Source organism: Poecile atricapillus, chromosome Z, assembly GCF_030490865.1.
Source record: "Poecile atricapillus isolate bPoeAtr1 chromosome Z, bPoeAtr1.hap1, whole genome shotgun sequence".
NCBI lineage: Eukaryota > Metazoa > Chordata > Aves > Passeriformes > Paridae > Poecile > Poecile atricapillus.
In genome coordinates this window covers 146305045-146325613 of record NC_081289.1, presented here as the reverse complement: position 1 = coordinate 146325613, position 20569 = coordinate 146305045, and the positions used below count along the sequence as shown (strand labels likewise).

The 20569-nt window shown below is 38.9% G+C and overlaps 1 protein-coding gene across 3 annotated transcripts in view; it reads left to right on the top strand.

Moving 5' to 3' along the window:
* Positions 1-20569, top strand: part of ARK2N (arkadia (RNF111) N-terminal like PKA signaling regulator 2N) — a 47136-nt gene that overhangs the window by 16575 nt on the left and 9992 nt on the right. For 2 of the 3 annotated variants that reach the window (XM_058865415.1, XM_058865413.1), the window contains one exon: positions 17289-17471. In XM_058865415.1, the coding sequence (XP_058721398.1) occupies positions 17289-17471 (183 nt within the window). Of the gene's footprint in view, positions 1-5061; positions 11610-17288; positions 17472-20569 lie in introns of those variants that run through there. The other variant, XM_058865414.1, reaches the window with a different exon arrangement.

Below are 20569 nucleotides of genomic sequence, written 5' to 3'. Positions count from 1 at the left end.
AATACTGCAGCAGATTTTACAAATAACTGATTTAACTGAGTTGATCATGGTGGATGATGCTGTCACCATGAAAACTGGCATTTTTCCCACACCTGCTAGGAAGCAGGTTGCAAAAAGGAAGTAAACTTTATTATTAGAATGTCTGGAAAAGGCATACTATCCTCCTATAATTATTGTGTAGTAGACTTTTAATAGTGATCTAAAATTATTTTTACCAATTTAGTAGTTAGTCTTGTAGTTTTCACAGTTTTTGATTTTTTTATTTATAATATTTACATGTTGGGTAATTTAAGCCTAATTTAAATCTTGTTGAAGCAAACTATTTCATTGGTTTTTGGGACAGGTTCTTCCCCACTTCTCAAAAAACCGCAAAACACACAGAATAAGTCCCTCAGTCACATTCTTTTTTTAAGTCATAAAAGTACCTTGTGATCAAGAATGACACCACATGGTATTTTCAGGTCTGCTTAGGTTTCTGAGGGCCATTGTGAGGACCTGAAGCCACTCCAGGATATTTTTTATGTATCCCCATATTTGACTCTTGGTCCTGACCATGAGATGCGTTTGGTGAAGGGATCCAATCACATGAAGAGCTTGACTATTAGTGATGATTACACCAAGGCCCAACTATACCTGCACTGCAAGAGTGCACAAACCATGCCAATGGAGGGACACTAACATTTTTTCTGATTTCACAGCACATGTCATCTGCTCGGTACTGAGTTCTGTTTAAGACATTAAAAGGTTTGAGCTGCCCCCTTGGTGTGACGGGGTGCGATGCGTACCTGCCACGTTGCGGTTTTCCTTTGAATAGAAACGGCTTTGCTTTGTGGGAAACGCCTTCCATGTGCGAGAGAAAAATACCCTCTGTAGAGATAAGGATGTGGTTTGTCCAAAAAACGCATCCTGTTCTTCCTGTGGGTGAAAGAGATGTTGTGGTTTTCAGAGCTGCAGTGGAGCTGCGAGTCTGGTCGGACTCTCAGTGCTCCAGCACAGCGGTGGGTTCCCAGGCCATCTGCTGACCCTCTGCCTGGAGCTGGCAAAGGACTCAGGTCCTTTTTCTGGCTAGAAAACCCTTTTAGTGCACCTAGCAAAACACTGTGAATAGCCTCAAAATTGAGAGAGCAGGCATGTAGGTGGAAAACAATACAGGGTGTCAAAAAGTGTTAGTGGAATTTCGGGCCTTCAGTGTTCTCTGCACACAGTGGAAATCTCAAAGGTTTGACTTCAGTGTCAGGACATAAGCATGAAAAACTTTTGCCTTGACTTTTAAGAGTTACCTCTACACATTGATGCAGAAGTCTTTTTTACAGGCAGCATGTGTTCCCCTTAGTCTGTGTTTGGACATTCAGCTGCAGTCTTGGTTACCTACTCAATATCACTTATTTTTATATAATTTTCATCTTAAGCCTTCTGTTGCCTGAAAAACAGCTTTGCCAACAGAGATGCTTTAAAATTTTTAGTGACAGTTAATTTGGCCCTTGTGACAAAAATTGCACAGACTCTTAAGCTGCAAACACAGGTCCTGTTACAGCTGGAAGTTTACTTGTGTGTGGTTTGAAAAATTAAATTGCAACATTTCAGAATACAATAGTCTTTCATGTTGTGTCACTAAAACTCTTCCATTTAAATACTGCAGTAGTTTAAATAAACCTTCTTTTAAACCGTCTACATCACTGGCTCTGAAATACGTTTGGCTAAATTTGTAAGGTAAAGAAGATGTTCAGTGAAATACATGATGATGATGATGACACCATGAAGTTACAAACAGACAAGTTGTACAATATATAGCCAGGTCTCTCTGCTGAACTTAGAGGTATTTGGATTAAAATAGTGGCAGGCTTGTTTTTCTCCTCAAGAAAGACTGAAGAGTCGAGATTTTACTGGTGATACTTCAATACAAGTACTGTGAGCTGCACAGCTCAGCACAATGTGAGTTATGGTGTTCTGAATGCATCCTGTGGTGTTAATGTACACCTGAAAATGGGTTCAGTCTAAACTTCAGGGGTGCTCCTGAGAACCTTTTCACTGATGTGAGCAGTCAGAATCTTTGGCTCTTTATTTCAAGAATGCTGTGATTTTTGGATCATTGCAGATGAGCAGCAATTTTTTACCTTTTAATGACTGAGCCTCTCTGTTGGCATTTAGGATTATGCCATTCTTCAACACCATAAACATGGCATTAGAGTCCTGAAATAGATTCTGCTAGACTTCCTGCTGTAGTAGGAAGTTTTTCCTTTAGAACAATTTCACATGTGATGTTGCACATTAACTCTGAATGAAATTGGCATGACAGCAAGTCTGGGAATCAATATTTACTGCTGTGTAAACACTTCTCTTTTGGAAGAAGTAAGGGATTTTTAAAAATTCAAATAATATACAAAAATATTTTGTATTTTACCACCATTGTGCTTTCTACAACTCAGAAAAATCTGAATTGAAATGGGGATGACTCATGTTTTAAGCTATCACAAAAATCTGTCAAAAAGTTTGAGTGTTAATGTTGAAAAAGCTGCATCTCACTTTGTCAAAAAAGAAGACAAGACTTTTAATATATGGCCAAAGAGATGGGCACAGGTTCTTTCCTCCTAAGAACTGTGCATAGATCTTGGATGAGGCATCATTCATGGGAAGAATTTGGTTCAAGTAACTCAGAATGACAATTATAGTTAATAGATAGGAAAAAGAAACAGTCTGTTAAGGATGATATGCTGTAAAATACTAATTTGGAAGTGTCTGCAGCAGAATAACACAGAGGAACCAACTATTGCTAGTTAAAATGAAGATAAAGCATATCCTATATTATTATGTTGCCAGACTTCCTAAATTAAATTACTTTGGATTTGGTTATTACTTAGATTGTACTTGAGATCCCATAAAAAGACAGCATTGGGGCGTTTCTTAGGTGCTGTTTTGCAGGAGGTGTCATCTGGAAAATGAGAGAGGAATCTTTGATTCTGACTCCTTTGTGACCTCAAATTTCTTTTCCTTTAAACATGGCATAATTTAAAAAAACCACAGTTCATAGACAGAAGAGGGACCAATTAAATAAAGGCTAGCATTTTTAGTATGTAAAATGCATTTTTAGGCTTGGGGGTTTTTTAACCCTAAAATAAAGAAAAGATTGAATAAGGATTATCGTAGTAACTGCATGGGAAGCATTTAAAGCATTGTTTTGCTGCTGCTGTAAGTCTCAGATACTCTGTGAATGATGCCTTTTAAAATTTGTATTGAAGGGCTATATGTATTTCAATACATACTTTATTCAGGTTACATAACAGTTTTGTCCACTTTGATCATTCCAGTTCATTCTTAACTTTTAAAACCTGAGAGGATTGTTTCACTTATCACCATCAATAGTTTTTATTTAAATTGCAATTAAAAATTACATTACTTATTCATATGTCTGTGGAAATTAGAAAGATTGTAAGTTAGTTCCTGAGTTTAAGGTAAGATCTGGACTAAAGAGAAATAAACAGAATTGTATGAGATGTTCAGTACTAGAACTAAATGAACAGAAGAAATACTTTAAGGGAGCAAAATAATTATTGAATATAAAAGGAGCCATGTTTTAGAAAAAAAGGTACCATTTTACTTATTTCATTTTAGTTAAAATGCAGTTGGAAGGACGTAAATTAGTTGCTATAAGGTAATTATTTTTAGCAGAGGACCTGAATGCTGAATTTCCAGCATATCTGATAGGCAAACAGGTGAGAAAGACTTAAAAACTACTCTTCAGAAATAAGGAATAACCCTGGGCTTTGTTTAGCTGTTACTGAAGGATCTGTGTATACCTCATTTAAACAGCTCCTAAAAAGAATGTAGTGTTTAAGTGATACTGTAATTTCATGTACTCAGTGAAATCCCAATAAAGGTTTAGTGCCTTAGATTTTTATTAGTAAATATTTACTTAGGCTGTGCAATGATTTCTCTCATTATAAGGGTATTTTCTATTCTTCTTAAGCTAGAAGGTGCCACAAGTTTCACATTTAGATATTAAATTACCATCTTCTGTACCTTTGTGTAGTTTAATGTGATGCTTATCTTGTTTTGGAATTTCCTTAGGTAACATTTGTGTGTTTGGATGGCATGCACATACTGTTCATGATTCCTCAAATGGGTACAGAGCCTCATTTTCTTGGGGATTTATTGCTTCCTAGATGATTGCTGAGTGAACTCTAGACTTTAAAATATAGATTCCACTGCCTTTTGTTATTGTTATGCAGACTAAGGCCATGAGGGTTGGCTCAGATTCTGGCTGCTGCAGTTCTTCCTGATAATCCCAATGCCAGTCATTACCTTTGATGTCCCTTTGATGGACAGCCAATGGAAGCAGAGCAGTTCCCTTCCAACCATTCCCTATTTTCTGCCTTGCCTGACTGTGGGAATGGTGGCTCAGGTGTGAGGCTGGTCAGGGCTCCGTGGTGTGCAGGTTGCCCCTGTGATGGGGCTGTGTCCATCACACCTGGCAGAGGATGCTCTCCCCTCCTGTGTCAGCATAGCACTCACATAACCCTCCCCATGTTTTTGTTTTGTGTTTTGTGTTGTTCTCATTGGCGTTCTGTGTGCTTCCCAAAATCAGGCCAAGAGCTTTGGGCCAATTCCACCTTTGTTTAACAGCCCATTTATTAAAAGGGTCTAAGTGTGTAAGTAAAATACATGTAATTATTCAGGTTTGTCAGTAAAAAAATAGCATTTTGGATTGCAGCTTAATAGAACTAAACATGTTATTGTATAACGTTTTTGACACCTTCAGTTGAATTTAAAACAAATTGCAAGGGAACTGGAGTAATTTGGTAAAACAAGAGACCTTTGTGATAGAATTGTCTGACTTCTAGAATAAAAACAATTTTGATGCCAAAATTTCTATTATAACCTCAGTTGGTGTAAACTTTCATTATAAGAGTAATACTGTTGGTTAATATATGCTAATTCCTCTCCTGTTGTCATATCCAAGGGGCAGAATTAGAAAAGTTGTTTTCCTCACTTAACATGCCTTAATAAACAATATTATGTTCTTACTTTATGATGTCTTATCAAATGGCCTCAATGTCTTTAAAGCTGGCTTCAGTCGTGCTGGGGGATCTGGAGGAGCGACCAGGGAAATTCCAGGATTGCTTGACAGGGGCACCGTGTGGGATAGGAACTGCATAGGCAATGTCCTGGAAGAGGCCATGAACTGCTTTGCCGAGATGCAGAGGCAGACAGAGGAGAAATTCCGCATGTGGATAGAAAAGCTAACCCGTCTTGACACGGACGAAGAAAGCAAGCAACAACTGGAGCCCAGGGAACCTAAAATCCAACTAGTTGGCCAAAGAATCCCCCCTACCACACAGTCAGGAGCTTTTGTGCATATGCCTGATAGCCAAGTACTTCCTCAGCAGCCATTTAATTCGTACGTGGGCTATCAAAATGACGATGCCACACTAGAGTTTCCAGCAACTTTTAATAACAATTTTCCTCCTGTCTTTCCAGAGAATGGGAATATGGCAGAGCCTGATCTGAATCAATCATAAACTTTAAAAAAAAATAAAAAAAAAATAAAAAAAATATAAATAAATCTGATCTTTGCAATCTTGATGTTATTTTGGATTCAGCTAAAATCAAGGTTTGCTTTTCTCTTTGTATGTGTTTGTTTTGTTCTCTCTTTTGGGTTTTATTACCATGATATTGTTTGTTTTTCTTAATTTATAGTGAATATATGTAGTTAAAAAAAAAAAAATCGCAGTATACCCACCTGCATGTGCCAGTACACACATATAAACACCTTTAGAGGTGTGTGGGGGGAGCCACCCTAAGCTTTCATCACCAAACTCGAGAAAATATAACTTAGAATCCTTGCCTAGATGCCCCAAAAGCAGTAGGGCTGTGTTTGCTACAATAGGAGCATTCAGGGTATTCATCCAGATGCCCTCTTTGCATGTTAAAATGTTTATATAAGGAAAAAAGTATTATATTTAAAGAGGTGAAGCACCCTAGAGATCCAGACTAGATACAGACCCATTAGATTTCCTTAACTCTCTGTTTACTCTCAAGTTTTGCAGCTTGATCATGCCACACATTAGCTTCTTCATTTTTAGGCAGAACTAATAAATAAGCTTACCCTAAAAATATAGCTGTCTATAAGAAGCGTGCCCAGCAGATTTAATTCCTTTTTGTCTCCCATTCAGCAGTTCATTCCCTGTCCAGGGTTTTTATCAATGTGACTGCTGTGTTGCACATGGCATATTTATGGAGGCAGCTGCCGTAACCCTGCGTGCACGCACAGGCACATGCACACCCACCTCCGTGTGCTTGGTTTGGGTGCAGGTCATCTCCACCAGCTCCAGGTGTCTGCTCTGCTGTTCCCTGGGTCTCAGTGGGAAGAGATCCTGACTGAGGATGCCTCCTGGCAGTGTTTTTCTCCCCCATAAGCTGTCCCTAAGCTCACTTATCAGTGGTCCCTAAGAGATAACTTTGGGGTGAGATGAGTCACCCCAACCTGTGCACACGGAGCGGCCGCTGCTTCCTCCTGTAAATGCAGCCCAGCCACATCCTTCACGCTGGAATAAAAACAATCCTGTCTGCCCTCAGATAAGCAGCCGTCAGGGGATGGGGTTGAGCCTCAGCACAGGAATTTAAAGGAAGGGCTGATAAGCAAACACCGTGGTGGTCTGATAGCTGCTGGCCTGAGTCAGACTGGACCACGCATGAACGCCACTGAAATCATTCTTTACTTGTGATGGGGAATGCCACAGCATTGGATTCATTTAAGTGAGGCAAGAATTTGCTGGTTTGTGGGTTCTTTTTTTGTACTAATAGTTATCCTGAATAGGCAGGCTTGAAACTGTGATGTTTAAAGTAGGATTAATTTAAACTATATATTAGCAATATTTAGTTCTTACTCTTAATTGCTACACACAGGGATTTTTTGCTCACCTCTCCAATGAGGCCTTCCTTCATGTGAAGTAACTTCACTGTAGCTACCAAGAAAATGTATATTTATCATCAGGTAGAACTTGATAGAAGTTTCTAATGAAAATGAAATCAAAATTTTTACAATGGAAAATGAAAGTCTGCAGTTTAAGTAAAGAAAACACTTAGGTCTCCTTTAGCTCAGTTACTCTGGCTTTTAAACCACAGTCACTTTTCCCCTAATTGTTTTAGTTTACTTTCTTTTCCTCCTGTTGGGAGTAACCACAGTATCTTCCGTAGGTCAGGGGGTTTTTTTACCCTCCCTGAAGTCAGTGGGAGTTTTTCCATCAATTTATGTGACAGTTTGGATCAAACCTGTAACAGGAACTCAAGAAATACTTTTTGTTATCAGTATAATATCGACACTGGTATTTTAACATTATTCTTGTCCTAGACTGACTTTATTTTTAAGTATATGATGCTTTCATTAAAAAAAAAATTAGGTTAGAGACCTGTGTTATTTTCAGAGTAACTGTTTGAAAGACAATGCAGGAGATAATTTTTAAGTACTGGGATAAAGTCTTTTCAGATCACCTTCATGCATAATTTTGATACACAGATTTTGATACGAACTTGCTAGAAAATGCTCTTGTCTGAAATTGTGTGCATATTAGGTGAAAGTTAAACAAGTTGTTCTATGTTTGATTGCAATTTAAAAGCTTATCCTCATCTGTTTAAAAAGATCTTTCAGGGAAGAGTATTTGCTGATAAAACAACCCCCATCAAAATGGATCCTTCTGGTGTTCATAGATTATATATATATGAGATAGATATATATATATATACACATATATATATATATTTATATATGTATTTATATCTATATCTATATATAGATATATATATGATATATATGATTTATGATGATGATAAGAGCAAAATATTTTAAAGCATGACAACTTTACAAATCTTCCCCTGCATGCAGAAGCAGCTTTTTGCAGTGACTGGTTTATTTTAATGTGTATGTCTATAAGCATGCCCATAGTGTTTTTTGTAAAATAGTATAAATTGAACATTTAGATATTTCAGAGCAAATTGTGTAAGGAGTTCAGTTGAACTTATTTATTTCTCAGACTGAAACACCTTTACATATATATCTCATAAATGGGTAACTTAATTAGGTATGTAGCCAGTGAAATTTCTGCAAATTTTCAATGTATTGGTCAGGTAGTCTTTAAAAAAGAAAAATATTGAAAGAATTCAGTGTATGAATAGATAAAAAATTGTGTTTGGTTACTGGAGGCAAAAATTTAAACCTTTTATTTTTTCCATCACTGCTAACTGTTGTTTTCAGTGCAAGCAGCTGTGAACATAAAAGAACAAGCAGAGGATGATAGAAGTTGAGCATACGGACTTTAAAGCTGTATACTCTTTCTAGGAAAAAATTATCTCAATTCTCCCAGAAGACTGAGGGAATAGTTCCTATTAGATATAATTTTAATTTAATTTCCCCATGAAAGCTACCTAGTTGAAGGTGAAAAACACTTGTGCAAGATCAGTGGCTGTAAATTGATTTGTAACAGGTAAATAATGTTTCCTTTGGTCACTCCTTCCACTTGGCTCAAAACCAGAGCCAAATCTTCAGCTTTTCGAAAACCCTCTCCTTTGAAATGAAAAGTGTGCGCTGATGTGCACAGCTGGGTATCCGCTCCATGAGCTGGTTTTCCACTTGGGGAAATAGGTTTGGCCTGAGAGGGGAACCCCACCTTTCTGTTGTTAAGGTGTAGTGTAGCCTGCCTGATGAAGGATTTGCTCATAAACCAGGAGCGTTTCTTGCTCTGTGTTCTGAATCTGGGAGGTGCAGAGCCCTGAAGGAACCAACCTCCAGATGCCAATACTAGTGATGAGTCTGTGTTTTAACTGTGTGTGACAGCCTTTGGCATATCTTTCTTTGAGAAAACAGGTTCCCAACACAAAGTTTCAGATTCTATTTTTTTTGCCTCCTGGGAATATTTTTGCTATATTTTTACGACATGGCTGCAGTTGAGTTTGTCATGATTTCCATTATGAGCTCTGATTTTCAAAGGGCTTCAACTAGAAACCCTCAGGGAGTTAAAATTTCTTCAGATGAAATTTTAACAAGTTTTTATCTTACCCATTCTGTATCTCATGGAAAATGTCTGACTTATCAAAAACTACTTTAGGACTATCAGAAGAAAACTCATCTACTTTTCAAGCCTGAGTTACATTTTGAACGTATGTTTATGCTCACAACTCATCAAAGTACTTCAAATTTAACAAGGAGAAAGAAATCTACTGATTTCTCCCCTACATGCACAGACATTTAGAGTTTCTCTAATTGCCCCAGGACTTATACTTCAGAATGGTGTAAAGAAACATTTTAGTTCCTTTAAAGAATTTTACTTATGGTTTGAACGGGTCAGATGCATCGAGTCAGGTGAGCTGGTGTAGACTGGTGTAATTCCAGGGATGATTGTGCCAGTTTAAACCCCACTGGCCTGTTCAGAAAATCATGGAATGATTTGGGTTGGAAGGGACCTTGAAGCTCATCCAGTCCCACCCCCTGCCATGGGCAGGGACACCTTCCTCTCTCCCAGGTTGCTCTGAGCCCCGTCCAGCCTGAACAGGGACACTTCCAGAATGGATGGGGCAGCCAGAGCTGCTCTGGTTCAGGCTCCTATATTATTATCACCTCAAATATTGAATTATGTGTTTGCAACATGGCAGCTGTTCCAGCCTAGAGCAGTGGAGCACCTGTACAACCCCAGAGTTGGGATTTAGCAGCAGGTGAAACAGCAATTTTGTTTCACATGTTTTGTGCAAGTGCAAAAGAAGTAAGCCTTTATATAAAGGCTCAGTTTAAATTTCGCTAAATGTCAAACTGACATTGCAGTAAAAGAATTTCCTTCTAGAATCAGTCCCTTTTTAGGAGTCCCTGGAAGTCCAGTGGCTTCAGTGTGCAGTGTTTTTGCAGGCTTGCCTCCAGGTTCTTCCAAGGCATTCATGCTCCTTTCAGTGGGGTTTTGGTAAGGAAGGTCTTTAGAAATAAATATCTGAATGGTCAGGTTTTATTTAGAAAAAAAAAAAATTAACATAAAACAAACTCAAGGTAATGGAACTTTTTTTCAGATTTTCTATTACAAAAATAACAGTGCAGGGAAAACAAAGAGTCAAAATGTAAAACTTTCAGTGTCATTTTTAACAGTACTAGGACAAAATAATTCAGGCAGAAAACCACATCTATTTTTTTAAGCTCAGTGTCTTTTAGTGTTTGTGCAGAACTGTTGGGTTATTTTATCTGAGCTGCTAGGGTAAATACTGGAAAACCAGTCTTTAACTTCAATGAAATGGGATTATATTTGGCAGTTACGTTACAAATTTGAACATATTTATTATCACTGTTTCCTCTTTTAATATATATTGTCTCCTTCTGTATCCACAGGTGTGTGGATAAATTTATAAATAATATTTCAAGGGCATTAAGAAATTAAACCCTAGCCCCATTGATAGTAGTAGACTTTTTTACTGGTTTTAATGCCTTTTATCTCATTAAAAACTGAACTTATTCTGCAGTTTTTTTGTCTAGAGAATCCTCCAGCTGACCTTGAGGGGAGTCTTTGCCTGATGGGGGGGTGTCATTCAGGGCAGTTGAGTAGATGTTTTTAAAATAATGGGGGTCTGCACTGTCACCACTGCAGTTACATGTAGTAGAACAAATGCACTGTGTGATTTGTACAGTAGAAGCCAAAACAATCAGGCTGGTTGATAGAGATGGACAATACCTTGCAAAATGTGAAGCAAGAAATTGGTCTTTCTCACAAATTTCATTAGTCTCTTGGTGCTAGATTAGCAAAATGAAGGCACGTGGCAAAATAGGCTTATTAAGTTAGGAGGGATTTCAAGTGCAGAGCAATAGAGCAAGGGATTAGTCTGGACCATCAGAGGCTGTATCAGTCCTTCTGTGGAAAGGTGCAGTTTGTGGAAAGTGGGGTATTTTCTGCAGGGGTGCCTGTTTGCTGCCTTTTCCTAGTGGAAGATTTGTTAACACAGGGAATTATTTACTTTTTTTAACCACCATGGCTATGTACAGGTGTGGTGGTTTCCAAAACACTCCTGAGATACTTCTCCAAGTAAAACTGGGGAAGAGATCTGGTTGATACACCTGCTGGTTGATCACAAAAAATAGCTCCTGCAATGAGATAAAATGTGGATGCCACTTCCCAGTATTCTCAATTCATAGCCATATTCCATGTGCCTTTGCTTAATGCACAATGAAAAATGCTTTATTAATGTCATTCATAATTTGGTAAATTAAATCCAAGATATTTTCCATCTAGTCATCAAAAAGCCTGAAAGTATGAATGTTGTTCAGAAGGACTTGAATTTTTGAGATTGCTTTTCATGTCATATATTAAAAAATATCCAGTCTGAGAACAGATAATAATTTAATCATGTTGTTTTAATTTTATTTTATTGTTGTGGTTAAAAAAAAACACCAAACAGAAAAGCTTTACTGTGAGAAATGAAGGAAAATGTCAGGAAAGTGGATTCACTGAAAAAGTTCACTTTATTATTTTAGAGAGAATGTTGTTACACTGCTATTGTTTTTTATTGTATTTACAATGTATTATTTGCTTAACCCTGTAAATTTTGAAATGTAACTACTGTAACCTGGAATAAATAAATAAATCTTAATAGCAATGAAGTGTTTCATGTTGCTAAACAGCCCAAAAATCTCCAGCCCCCACTCCCCACCTTGGGAATTGTTTGAGGGTTCAGGTAGTTTGTTCCATTTGAGCTGCACATACTTTTGAAATGTCAGGTCTGGGTCATGTTCTAATTAGTACCAGGTTTGTATTTATCTGAAACAAAAAGGCTGTCACTTCATCCTGTAGTTCTGAGTATCAGTACTTTCTGTTTGGATCAGTAACTGATGTATCCACTGTAAAATTATTTTGGCAAGTCACTTAGGATTGGTCTTTTAGGTTTTGGTACACAAAATATGATTATTTTGATTATGATCATCTGACCTTAAAATTTATATAGGTAATGAAGTCCATTCTATGTTTTATGTAATCTGGAAGTAAATGGGAGTTATCTCTTAAATTTAAGCATCAAGTGTAAATGAGGGCATTCTTAAGTCTTTCATTATTCTAAAGTGTCTCAGTATTCTCATTTCTTTCATAGAAATAAATTCAGTTTGAGTGGGGAGGCTGAGACCATCAGTGCCCACATTCACAGAGGCTGTGTCTCCAGGGGCTCTGTGTGTAGCCTTTTTAGCGTTTGCACCTTTCCTAAAAGCATTGCCAAGCACTACTTCTAAACTCCTCAAACATCCACCAGTTAAAAATAGCCCAGTAATTGGAGGGGAATGTCGTTTTCAGCCAGGCTGAGCTCCTCTGCTCCTTAGCCTTGAGCAAGCTGCAGGCCACTGCCTGCCTCAGTTTCCCCCGTGGACAGAAGAGGTTAATAACCCCCTCAGAGCTCTCTGGGATCCACTAATGGAGAGCTCCTTGTAAGAACAAAGTGCTGTAATTGTTGTTGTTATTACCATGCTGTTCTGCGTGTCTTAAAACTTGGGGTGATATTCACACCTAAATATGGCTCCATGTCTCTTCCTTGTCCAGAGACACTGATGGCTCCAGAGAGCAATTCAGACCACCAAAATTAGGCTTTTAATTTTTGATTTATTTTAATCGGGATAGTCCTCTGGAGATTTCAGTCTTTTTTCCTCTACTTGTAGAGGAAATGCAGCAAATTTTAAATCCCATCCCTGAGGCTGGAGTTCATCTTGTGGAAATTGAGCACTGTAAAACTGAGGTGCCTGGGCTAAGGTGGTGTCTAAACTTTTTCTGTTTACTGGGGAAGGAGGGGAGATGGTGCTCCTGATGCTCCACACTGTGATTTCCAGGCTGAGATTATCTCAGTCTCACTGGCTGCGGTGGGAAAGAGTTTAGATGATGAGCTCTGCTCAGCATGCCTAAATGTAAAAAAGATGAAGAGAAAGAATGACTTGTAATCACAGAATGGTTTGGGTGGAAGGAGACCTTAAGGCCCCTCCCATTCCACCCCCTGCCATGGCAGTGACACCTTCCAGTGTCCCAGGCTGCTCCAAGCCCTGTCCAGCCTGGCCTTGGACACTGCAGGGATCCAGGGCCAGCCCCAGCTGCTCTGGGCACCCTGTGCCAGGGCCTGCCCACCCTCCCAGCCAGCAATTCCTTCCCAATATCCCAGCTGGGCCTGCCCTCTGGCACTGGGAAGCCATTGCCTGGCTGCTGTCCCTGCAGGCCTTGTCCCCAGTCCCTGGGCAGCTCTCCTGGAGCCCCTTTAGGCCCTGCCAGGGGCTCTCAGCTCTCCCTGGAGCCTGAACACTCGCAGCTCTCAGCCTGTCCCCACAGATTTCAAGAACTTAATTCCCCACTCAGGTTCTGCCAGCTAATATCTTGTGTTTTCCTTTGCAATGATAAAGAACCTGTGCAGTGCAAAGGGACAGTGCTTCTTATGGAATGGCTGCTTTTAACCCACAGCTGAAGTTTTACGCTTGAGTTCCCCCTTTCCGCTTGTGCTGCCATTATAATGAAGTAAGGGATAATGGGAGTGTGGATCTTACAGCATGGGTTAGGCTGCTGAGTGTTGAGATGCGGCTCTAAGAAAAGCAAGGGAGCAGGTAGCAGATGAGAAGTGATTTAATTTTCTGTGTTGCAACTTTAAAATGAGAATTGGTATGTGGTAGACCTGGATTTTTGTGCATGTGACTTCTGATTCAGTTGTTCGGAGTGGAATTAGTTTTGATGAGCTGTGTAAATTAAGGGAGAATTGGACACTTAGAAACGCTGTCCTCATGATGACCTCTGCTTCTGAATTCTTTGGGGAAGAAAAAAAGAAAGCAGGCTTTCCCTCCCCCTTTATAGCATTAAATGTCAACAGCTGTATTTTGCTGCTGGTACTTATTAACTTTCAGCCTTGCCTTTTTCAAGCATTTATTGCTTTAGAAATGAATTAATGCTTGTCACCAGGGAAATGTACTTCTTCCAGCTACCTTGGGTTCTCAAAAGATGTAATTTTTCTAAAGTAGATAGCTTAAATTACTGACCAGGAAACCCCCTAAACAGTTCTACATTAAGTTTTGTTTCTGGCATGGTTTGTCTTGATGTCTGTTTTTTAATCTGTTGAAATCCTGTTAGAGTCAGTAATTACATGTAGCCTCTCTATTATAAAGAAAAGATGATGAATTACATCTATGGTTGTAGTTAATCTTTTTTTCAACCTGAAAGCTTTTTTTTACTTTATTTCCTAGCTGAAGCAAATTGTCCTTATTTCTTGGTACCATACATTCACTTTACATCACATCACTGGATGATCACATACTTGGCTAGGGAAGTATTATTTATTTCCAGATTTAACCACTCCTGTCCCACCCATGCAACACTGAAAAGGAAACAGGCTTTTGGGAACAGGGGATTTTTTATAAGATTTTTTTTTTTATAATCTGCCTTCACTGCAACTTTCATCTAGTTGCTGTTGCCTGCAACTTCTTTATTGTTTGGTTTTGTGTAGTTTTTGTTGACTTTTTTTTTTTTTAACACACATAAGCATTTATGCTTATTTCTTCTTTTACAAGTATGGGGAATCTGAAGATTTGTTGAAGTTTGATGGCCATTATCTTGGCTTTGTTAGTCATTTACTGGTGATAGGTGTTGGGGACCTTTCAAGATTTCCAGACCTTATCCTCAAAGGCAAGGCTGAGAAATGCCAAAATAGATCTCTGCTGTGATTGCTTTGTAAATAGGCAGCTTGTTTGGTTTTTGTTTTTTTTACAGATTGTTAAATTGGTGGCTATTACCCTGACAAATATAATTACAGTGTGTAAATTATATTGAAAATATTTTTGTCTGTTTGATGTATACTGAATTTAAGCTAAGTTATAAGGTGTGCTCTTTGGAAGTGTGGAAGATACAAGAGTGGAGCTACAGATAACAAGTTTATGCTTGTATTTCCTACTGATGAAGACTTTCACACAAGTTATTTCTATGGGTAGGTGATGAGAATATCACTCTGCATGTATATACATTTATTATACATTTTTGCATGATTATACATGTAGGAGTGGTACAATTTTGACTTGAGACTATTGGTGCCTTTTGTCCAAATACAGTTTTACTCGTGTAGACACGTCTATCTAAAAATCAAATTTCGCTTCTGCTTTTGGAGGTCTGAGTCAGAAGCGAGAGAAACAAAGGCCTGAAGGAATAGTCCAGAGCTCCTGAAATTTTAGATAACCTGTTGAAAAAATGGTCAAATAGTCAATATTGTACTTGACCCTCGTATCTTCTGCACTCGACTGTTTATTTTTACAGCTCACATTATATATGTTCACGCTGAACTCTGATGATAAGACTGAAAGAAAACATGCCTCCCATGATTCAGTCCAGCCCTAACTTCTGCATGTAATTTAATCATCAGCTGTCACAAATAATTAACTGAACATCAGCCAGCTTAATTTTGAACTCGGTATTCCATTATTTTGTAATTGCCTTTTAAAAAGACGAAGATTGCCTTCCAGTTAATTATCAGGAATTCTGTTCCAGTCATAATCATCAGCGTTTCATGTTGCGAACAGTTTGGTCTTTAATACATTGGCATTTAACTACTCATTTATTTTTGTTGGGTCTGTTTTAAGTTTGTAATGTAACATTGTTTCATGGAATTGTTGTTTTGGAGGCAGGTCTGATCTGAAATATTTTGTGAATTTCCTCATACCTTGTTGCAAAACTGATCTTTAGTACGACTTAAGCAAAATGTCACTCTCTGATGAACTGTGTTGCTAATCATAAAATAGGGGTTTATGAATATAGTCAGCGGAATTTTATTTCAGGCACCAAGTTACTAAAAAACACCCCCTCCAAAAAAGCTCCTAAAACTAAAATCCATTCCAAAATCTCAGAAAAACAGCTTTTCAGAGAAGTAAATTTGAAACTTCTAGTTCATCGTGTTCTTTCTGTCTTCAACAGCCACTTAAAACTCCAAAAACAGTTTTTACTAAGGCTTTTCATTTTATTCTTTATCAGTTTAAAAAGTTTCATTAGTCATTTTCTAACTCTGAAAGTCCTGTCTTCCTGAACACATTCTTAGTTTGTGATTATTTTCTATTATCCCATTCAAGTTGTGCCCTCCATGTGTCACACCTATAGCAAAAGATCCTGCAGATGCTCAGCTGCAGAACTCCAAGAACCTCCTTGGAGTTAAAGGATTGCAAAGATGCTGAGCTTTGGCCCAGCCTGTGTTTCTGTCTCATCCTCATTTGTGTGGGTGAAGCCTTGGTCCAAAGAAAGTTTTTATCCTCTCATTTGGGGAGCGGGAGCTCCAACCACTTTCATCCACGCTGAGCCAGTGAACTGCAGATGGAGCAAGGCATTTGAGATAAAACACTCACATCCTCTCAGAATTGCATTATTTATCCATTCTCTCTGCTTCCACATCAATCTTTGTCTTGAACTTGCCTGGTTTTTTTTCTGAGCCTCTTCTGTTTCCAGCAGAATTGCTTTCCAATTATAAGTGATTTTCATTCATTACAAAGAATTTAGTTGGTCCTAACAAAACAGATCAAAAATAGTTTTTTGTTATTCCTTAAGGACAGATTTCAGAATCACGTAAGCAATTTTATTTCCCTCTTTCCTCTTTCATTAAGGTGACCAATAATTCATATGACAATCATGCTGCATGAAAAGCATATTTATTACTGCACAATATAATTTTGTTTCTTGTTATTCTTGATCTTAAAAGCAAAACAGCAAACACCACCAAAAAACATTGCAATTTTGAAAATCCCCCTGTCCTTGACAGGTGAATGTTATGAAAGGAAAGTTGCCTAATATTAAATTCAACGTCACTGGATCAGTTTTATGAAAAAGCTAGTTTTATTCAGTCAACCCTATAATAGTGTAAGCTGTCACTTCACTTCTGTAAAATTCTCTATTTAAATATCTTGTCTGCCCAATTTAATGTCCTGTAATTGATTACTTTTTTATTTTAAACCAGAGGTTTTATCCTTTAAAGATTGTAAATGTAACATTGTCAGATATGGAGATGTTTATGTGTTAATGTAAAAGACAGTGCACAAATAACTGATACTCTTATAAACGTGTGCTTCTGACACTTGTGTTTTCTGTGTATGCAAAGGTCACAATGTCTCTGTAATCTCAGGCTATGTTCATTAACTGACGTTTAATAATAATTCATACAGTTTATCACTATGTAACTTTAAGAGCTTCATGTAGGATGTTGCATTAATCCTTAAACAAATTATTCATACTTTTTGAGGTGTCTTTCAGCCTGTGCTGATTTCTAACCCATGTTGCTTTTCTCCCCTGCAGATGGACCCCCTGTTGTGGCTCACTATGATATATCAGACACAAACTCAGACCCAGAAGTGGTAAATGTGGACAATCTGTTGGCGGCTGCAGTAGTTCAAGAGCACAATAATTCTTTAGGAAATCAAGACTCAGGATCTGCCTGGAGAGCCAGAGGGTTGCTGAATGAAATGAGTGCTGATACAGGTTTGTTTAAATTCTCTGACATTTGTGCCAGCAATGCAGTTGGTGGCTCTCCCTTTCTTGCTTTCAGTATTTTTATAGTTTATACAGCTGTAAAAACTCCCTATGTGGATTTTGTGAGAGAACAGGACAGGTGTTTATTAAAAAGGTCTGACATTTGTACTCCAGAATACAAATGATAAAAGTTGACAAATATTCCTGCAATATATTTTTGACACTAATTTTAACTACCCTTCTTCTTCTTCTTCTTTTCCTTTTAATTACTACAGGGAGCTTAGGTCTGGGGTTTTGGTGGTGTTTGTTTTTTTTTTAAAATGAAAGTGACATAATCTTGTTAATGAATGGTTGATTATGACAACCCATGCTACCAGCTAGTCAACTGGTCCTGATCTCATTTTCAGTATTGTGATTGCCTATGTATATTTTTTATGGTTGTTGTTTATCTCTTTATATCTCTAAAATACAAGCATTAATTATTCCCATATTCCATCTGCATTTCCAATGCTCTTTAAAAATTGGACAGTGTTTTGGATGTTAACAGGGATTATTTTCTATCAGCTTCATCCCGCAACTTTTTATGCCAACATACTTCCTTTCCACTCATTTTCTTAACTCCTGTGTTAGGATTTCAGGCCACATAAGACACATAAATCTTGCCTGCCATGGTGGAGCACAACAAATTTGTATTTCATGCTGTGTTTCCCAAAGGTCTCCTGCCACAGGGCACCCACATGGGGAGTGTTGTGGTGGCTCTGAGCTGCTTTTCACTGTCTATAAGGTTTAAATAAACATAACTAGATGGTGCTTTGTAAAGAGATGTTCCATTCCTATGGAGTCTACAAGTCCACGATGTATGAGAATCTCTGTGCATTATTTTCACTGTGGTCCATGGCTGGATGTTGTTCCAGCCTTTTTGAAGCTTGCCTTTGTTTTCCAAGCTCACTGGTATTTTTTGCAGAACAGCAGCTGACTGATAGCTATTTGACCCCTAGCAATCCCAGTCCTTTATTAAGGGATTTATTAAACAATTAGAACAGCTGAAATCACCTGCATTACATAGCACTAATGGATCAGTACACCAAATGAATGTAAGGAAATAGAAAGTAATGTTTCTTACCAAGCTTTCTTCCACTTTTGTCTTAAAATTCTGCAGCACAGGTAGAATTTTTTTTTCCTTCCTCTACGTATATCCAAGGGGACTTGCAGGTAAAAGAAAACTGGAAACATTAAGAGACTTCTTCATCCCTGGGATTGTTCATATGGATTTAGTCCTGGTGCTATGGCCATGTCAGCAGCTGAAAGGATGAATGCCTTTTTGCTCCTGCATTCACCTTACCCTGCAGCCTCAGTACACATCTTACTGCACCTTTGCCAGTGCTGGCCTTTTCCTGCCAGGTCTAGGGTTGCACATTGGGAAAGCAGAACTTTCAAATCTTGCATCTGGTTCACAAGTGTAATCTTCAGCCAGTATCTAGTTTATCAGGCTTTAAAGAATGTGTTCCCCTGGGAAAATAACAACATAAGCAGTTCTATCAAAGTGAAAAATCTTGTAACAGTAGCACATCTCTGTGCATGGGCAAATATTTGGGGCTGTTTTGCAAGCCCTGGTGGTGCAGGGCAAACAAAACATCACTTTGGGCGTCATCCTAATGTTTGTGCAAAGAAATTAACAGCGTGGGCATGTTATTAGGCATGAAATTTTTATGGCCAGAGGCTGTAAACCTGTCTGTCTGTGCTATAATCCTGATTAACACTCAGCTACTCTTGCAGTATTTACTCTGCTAATCATGGTTTCACTACTGCTAACTATCTTTTTGTCATCTGAACTTAAAGCTATGGTAATATGTGGACCTTTTGGGACTCCAATTTATACCTCTAGGTATAAATTTTTGGGGCTATTTAGGAGCTGATCTGCTTTGCTCCTTTGCCAGACATTACCCTGTCAAGAAAATGAAGGGTGGTTAGGCATTAAAACAAGATGTAATGGCCATTTCACCCCCTGCCATGGGCAGGGACATCTTCCAGTGTCCCAGGTTGCTCCAAGCTCCATCCAGCCTGGCCTTGGGCCCTGCCAGGGATCCAGGAACAGCCCCAGCTGCTCTGGGCACCCTGTGCCAGGGTTCCACCCTCTTCATGGGGAAGAATTTCTCCCCAGTGTTCAATCTAACCCTGCCCTCTGTCAATGTGAAGCCCCTAGCAAGTGAGTCAAAGCCTCTGAGCCAGCCCTTTCATTTAATGTTTCACAGTCTGCCCAGCCATTTCTATTAAAGAAATACCCATGACCCATTTTTGGCCTTTCTGGCAGTCAGTGATATTTACCAGGAAATGTTCAGCTGAACTCCAATGATAGGAAGAGACTATCTGGGCTATTAATTTGTTTTAAGTTCAGCTGACAAATATTTTTTTTTTGTCTTGTGAGGTGGAAACTCATCCTTCAGGTACCTGGCAGCACATGTGTTTTATTCCCTTGCTAACCCTGATCCAGTCACCAAGGGTCTTGGCTTTCCAAAAGCTGAACGTGCAGCATGGTCTCTGCTCCTACAGGAGAGCTGCCCAGGGACTGGGGACAAGGCCTGCAGGGACAGCAGCCAGGCAATGGCTTCCCAGTGCCAGAGGGCAGGCCCAGCTGGGATATTGGGAAGGAATTGCTGGCTGGGAGGGTGGGCAGGCCCTGGCACAGGGTGCCCAGAGCAGCTGGGGCTGGCCCTGGATCCCTGCAGTGTCCAAGGATGGAGCCTGGAGCAACCTGGGCTAGTGGAAGGTGTCCTTGTCTATGGCAGGGGGTGGGATTGGATGAGTCTTAAGGTCCCTTTCAGCTCAAACCATTTTATGATTCTATTTGCTTGCATCTTTCCCTTGTGCTTAAAGCAGTCATTAGAAAGTTTCCCTGGCACTTGTTTCAAGTTTTAATTTCTTCTCTCTCTTTCCTTTTAATCTCCCTGGGGGTATAATCAGTTCTGCATGTTCGCACATCTTTGAAATCCTGCGGATCATTATTGCTTCTCCTCCTCCTCCTCTCATCTTTGAGGAGGTGTCCACTCAAACTCGATACACATAAAATATTCACCTACTCTCAAATTTCCTGTTCAACAAATGACTCT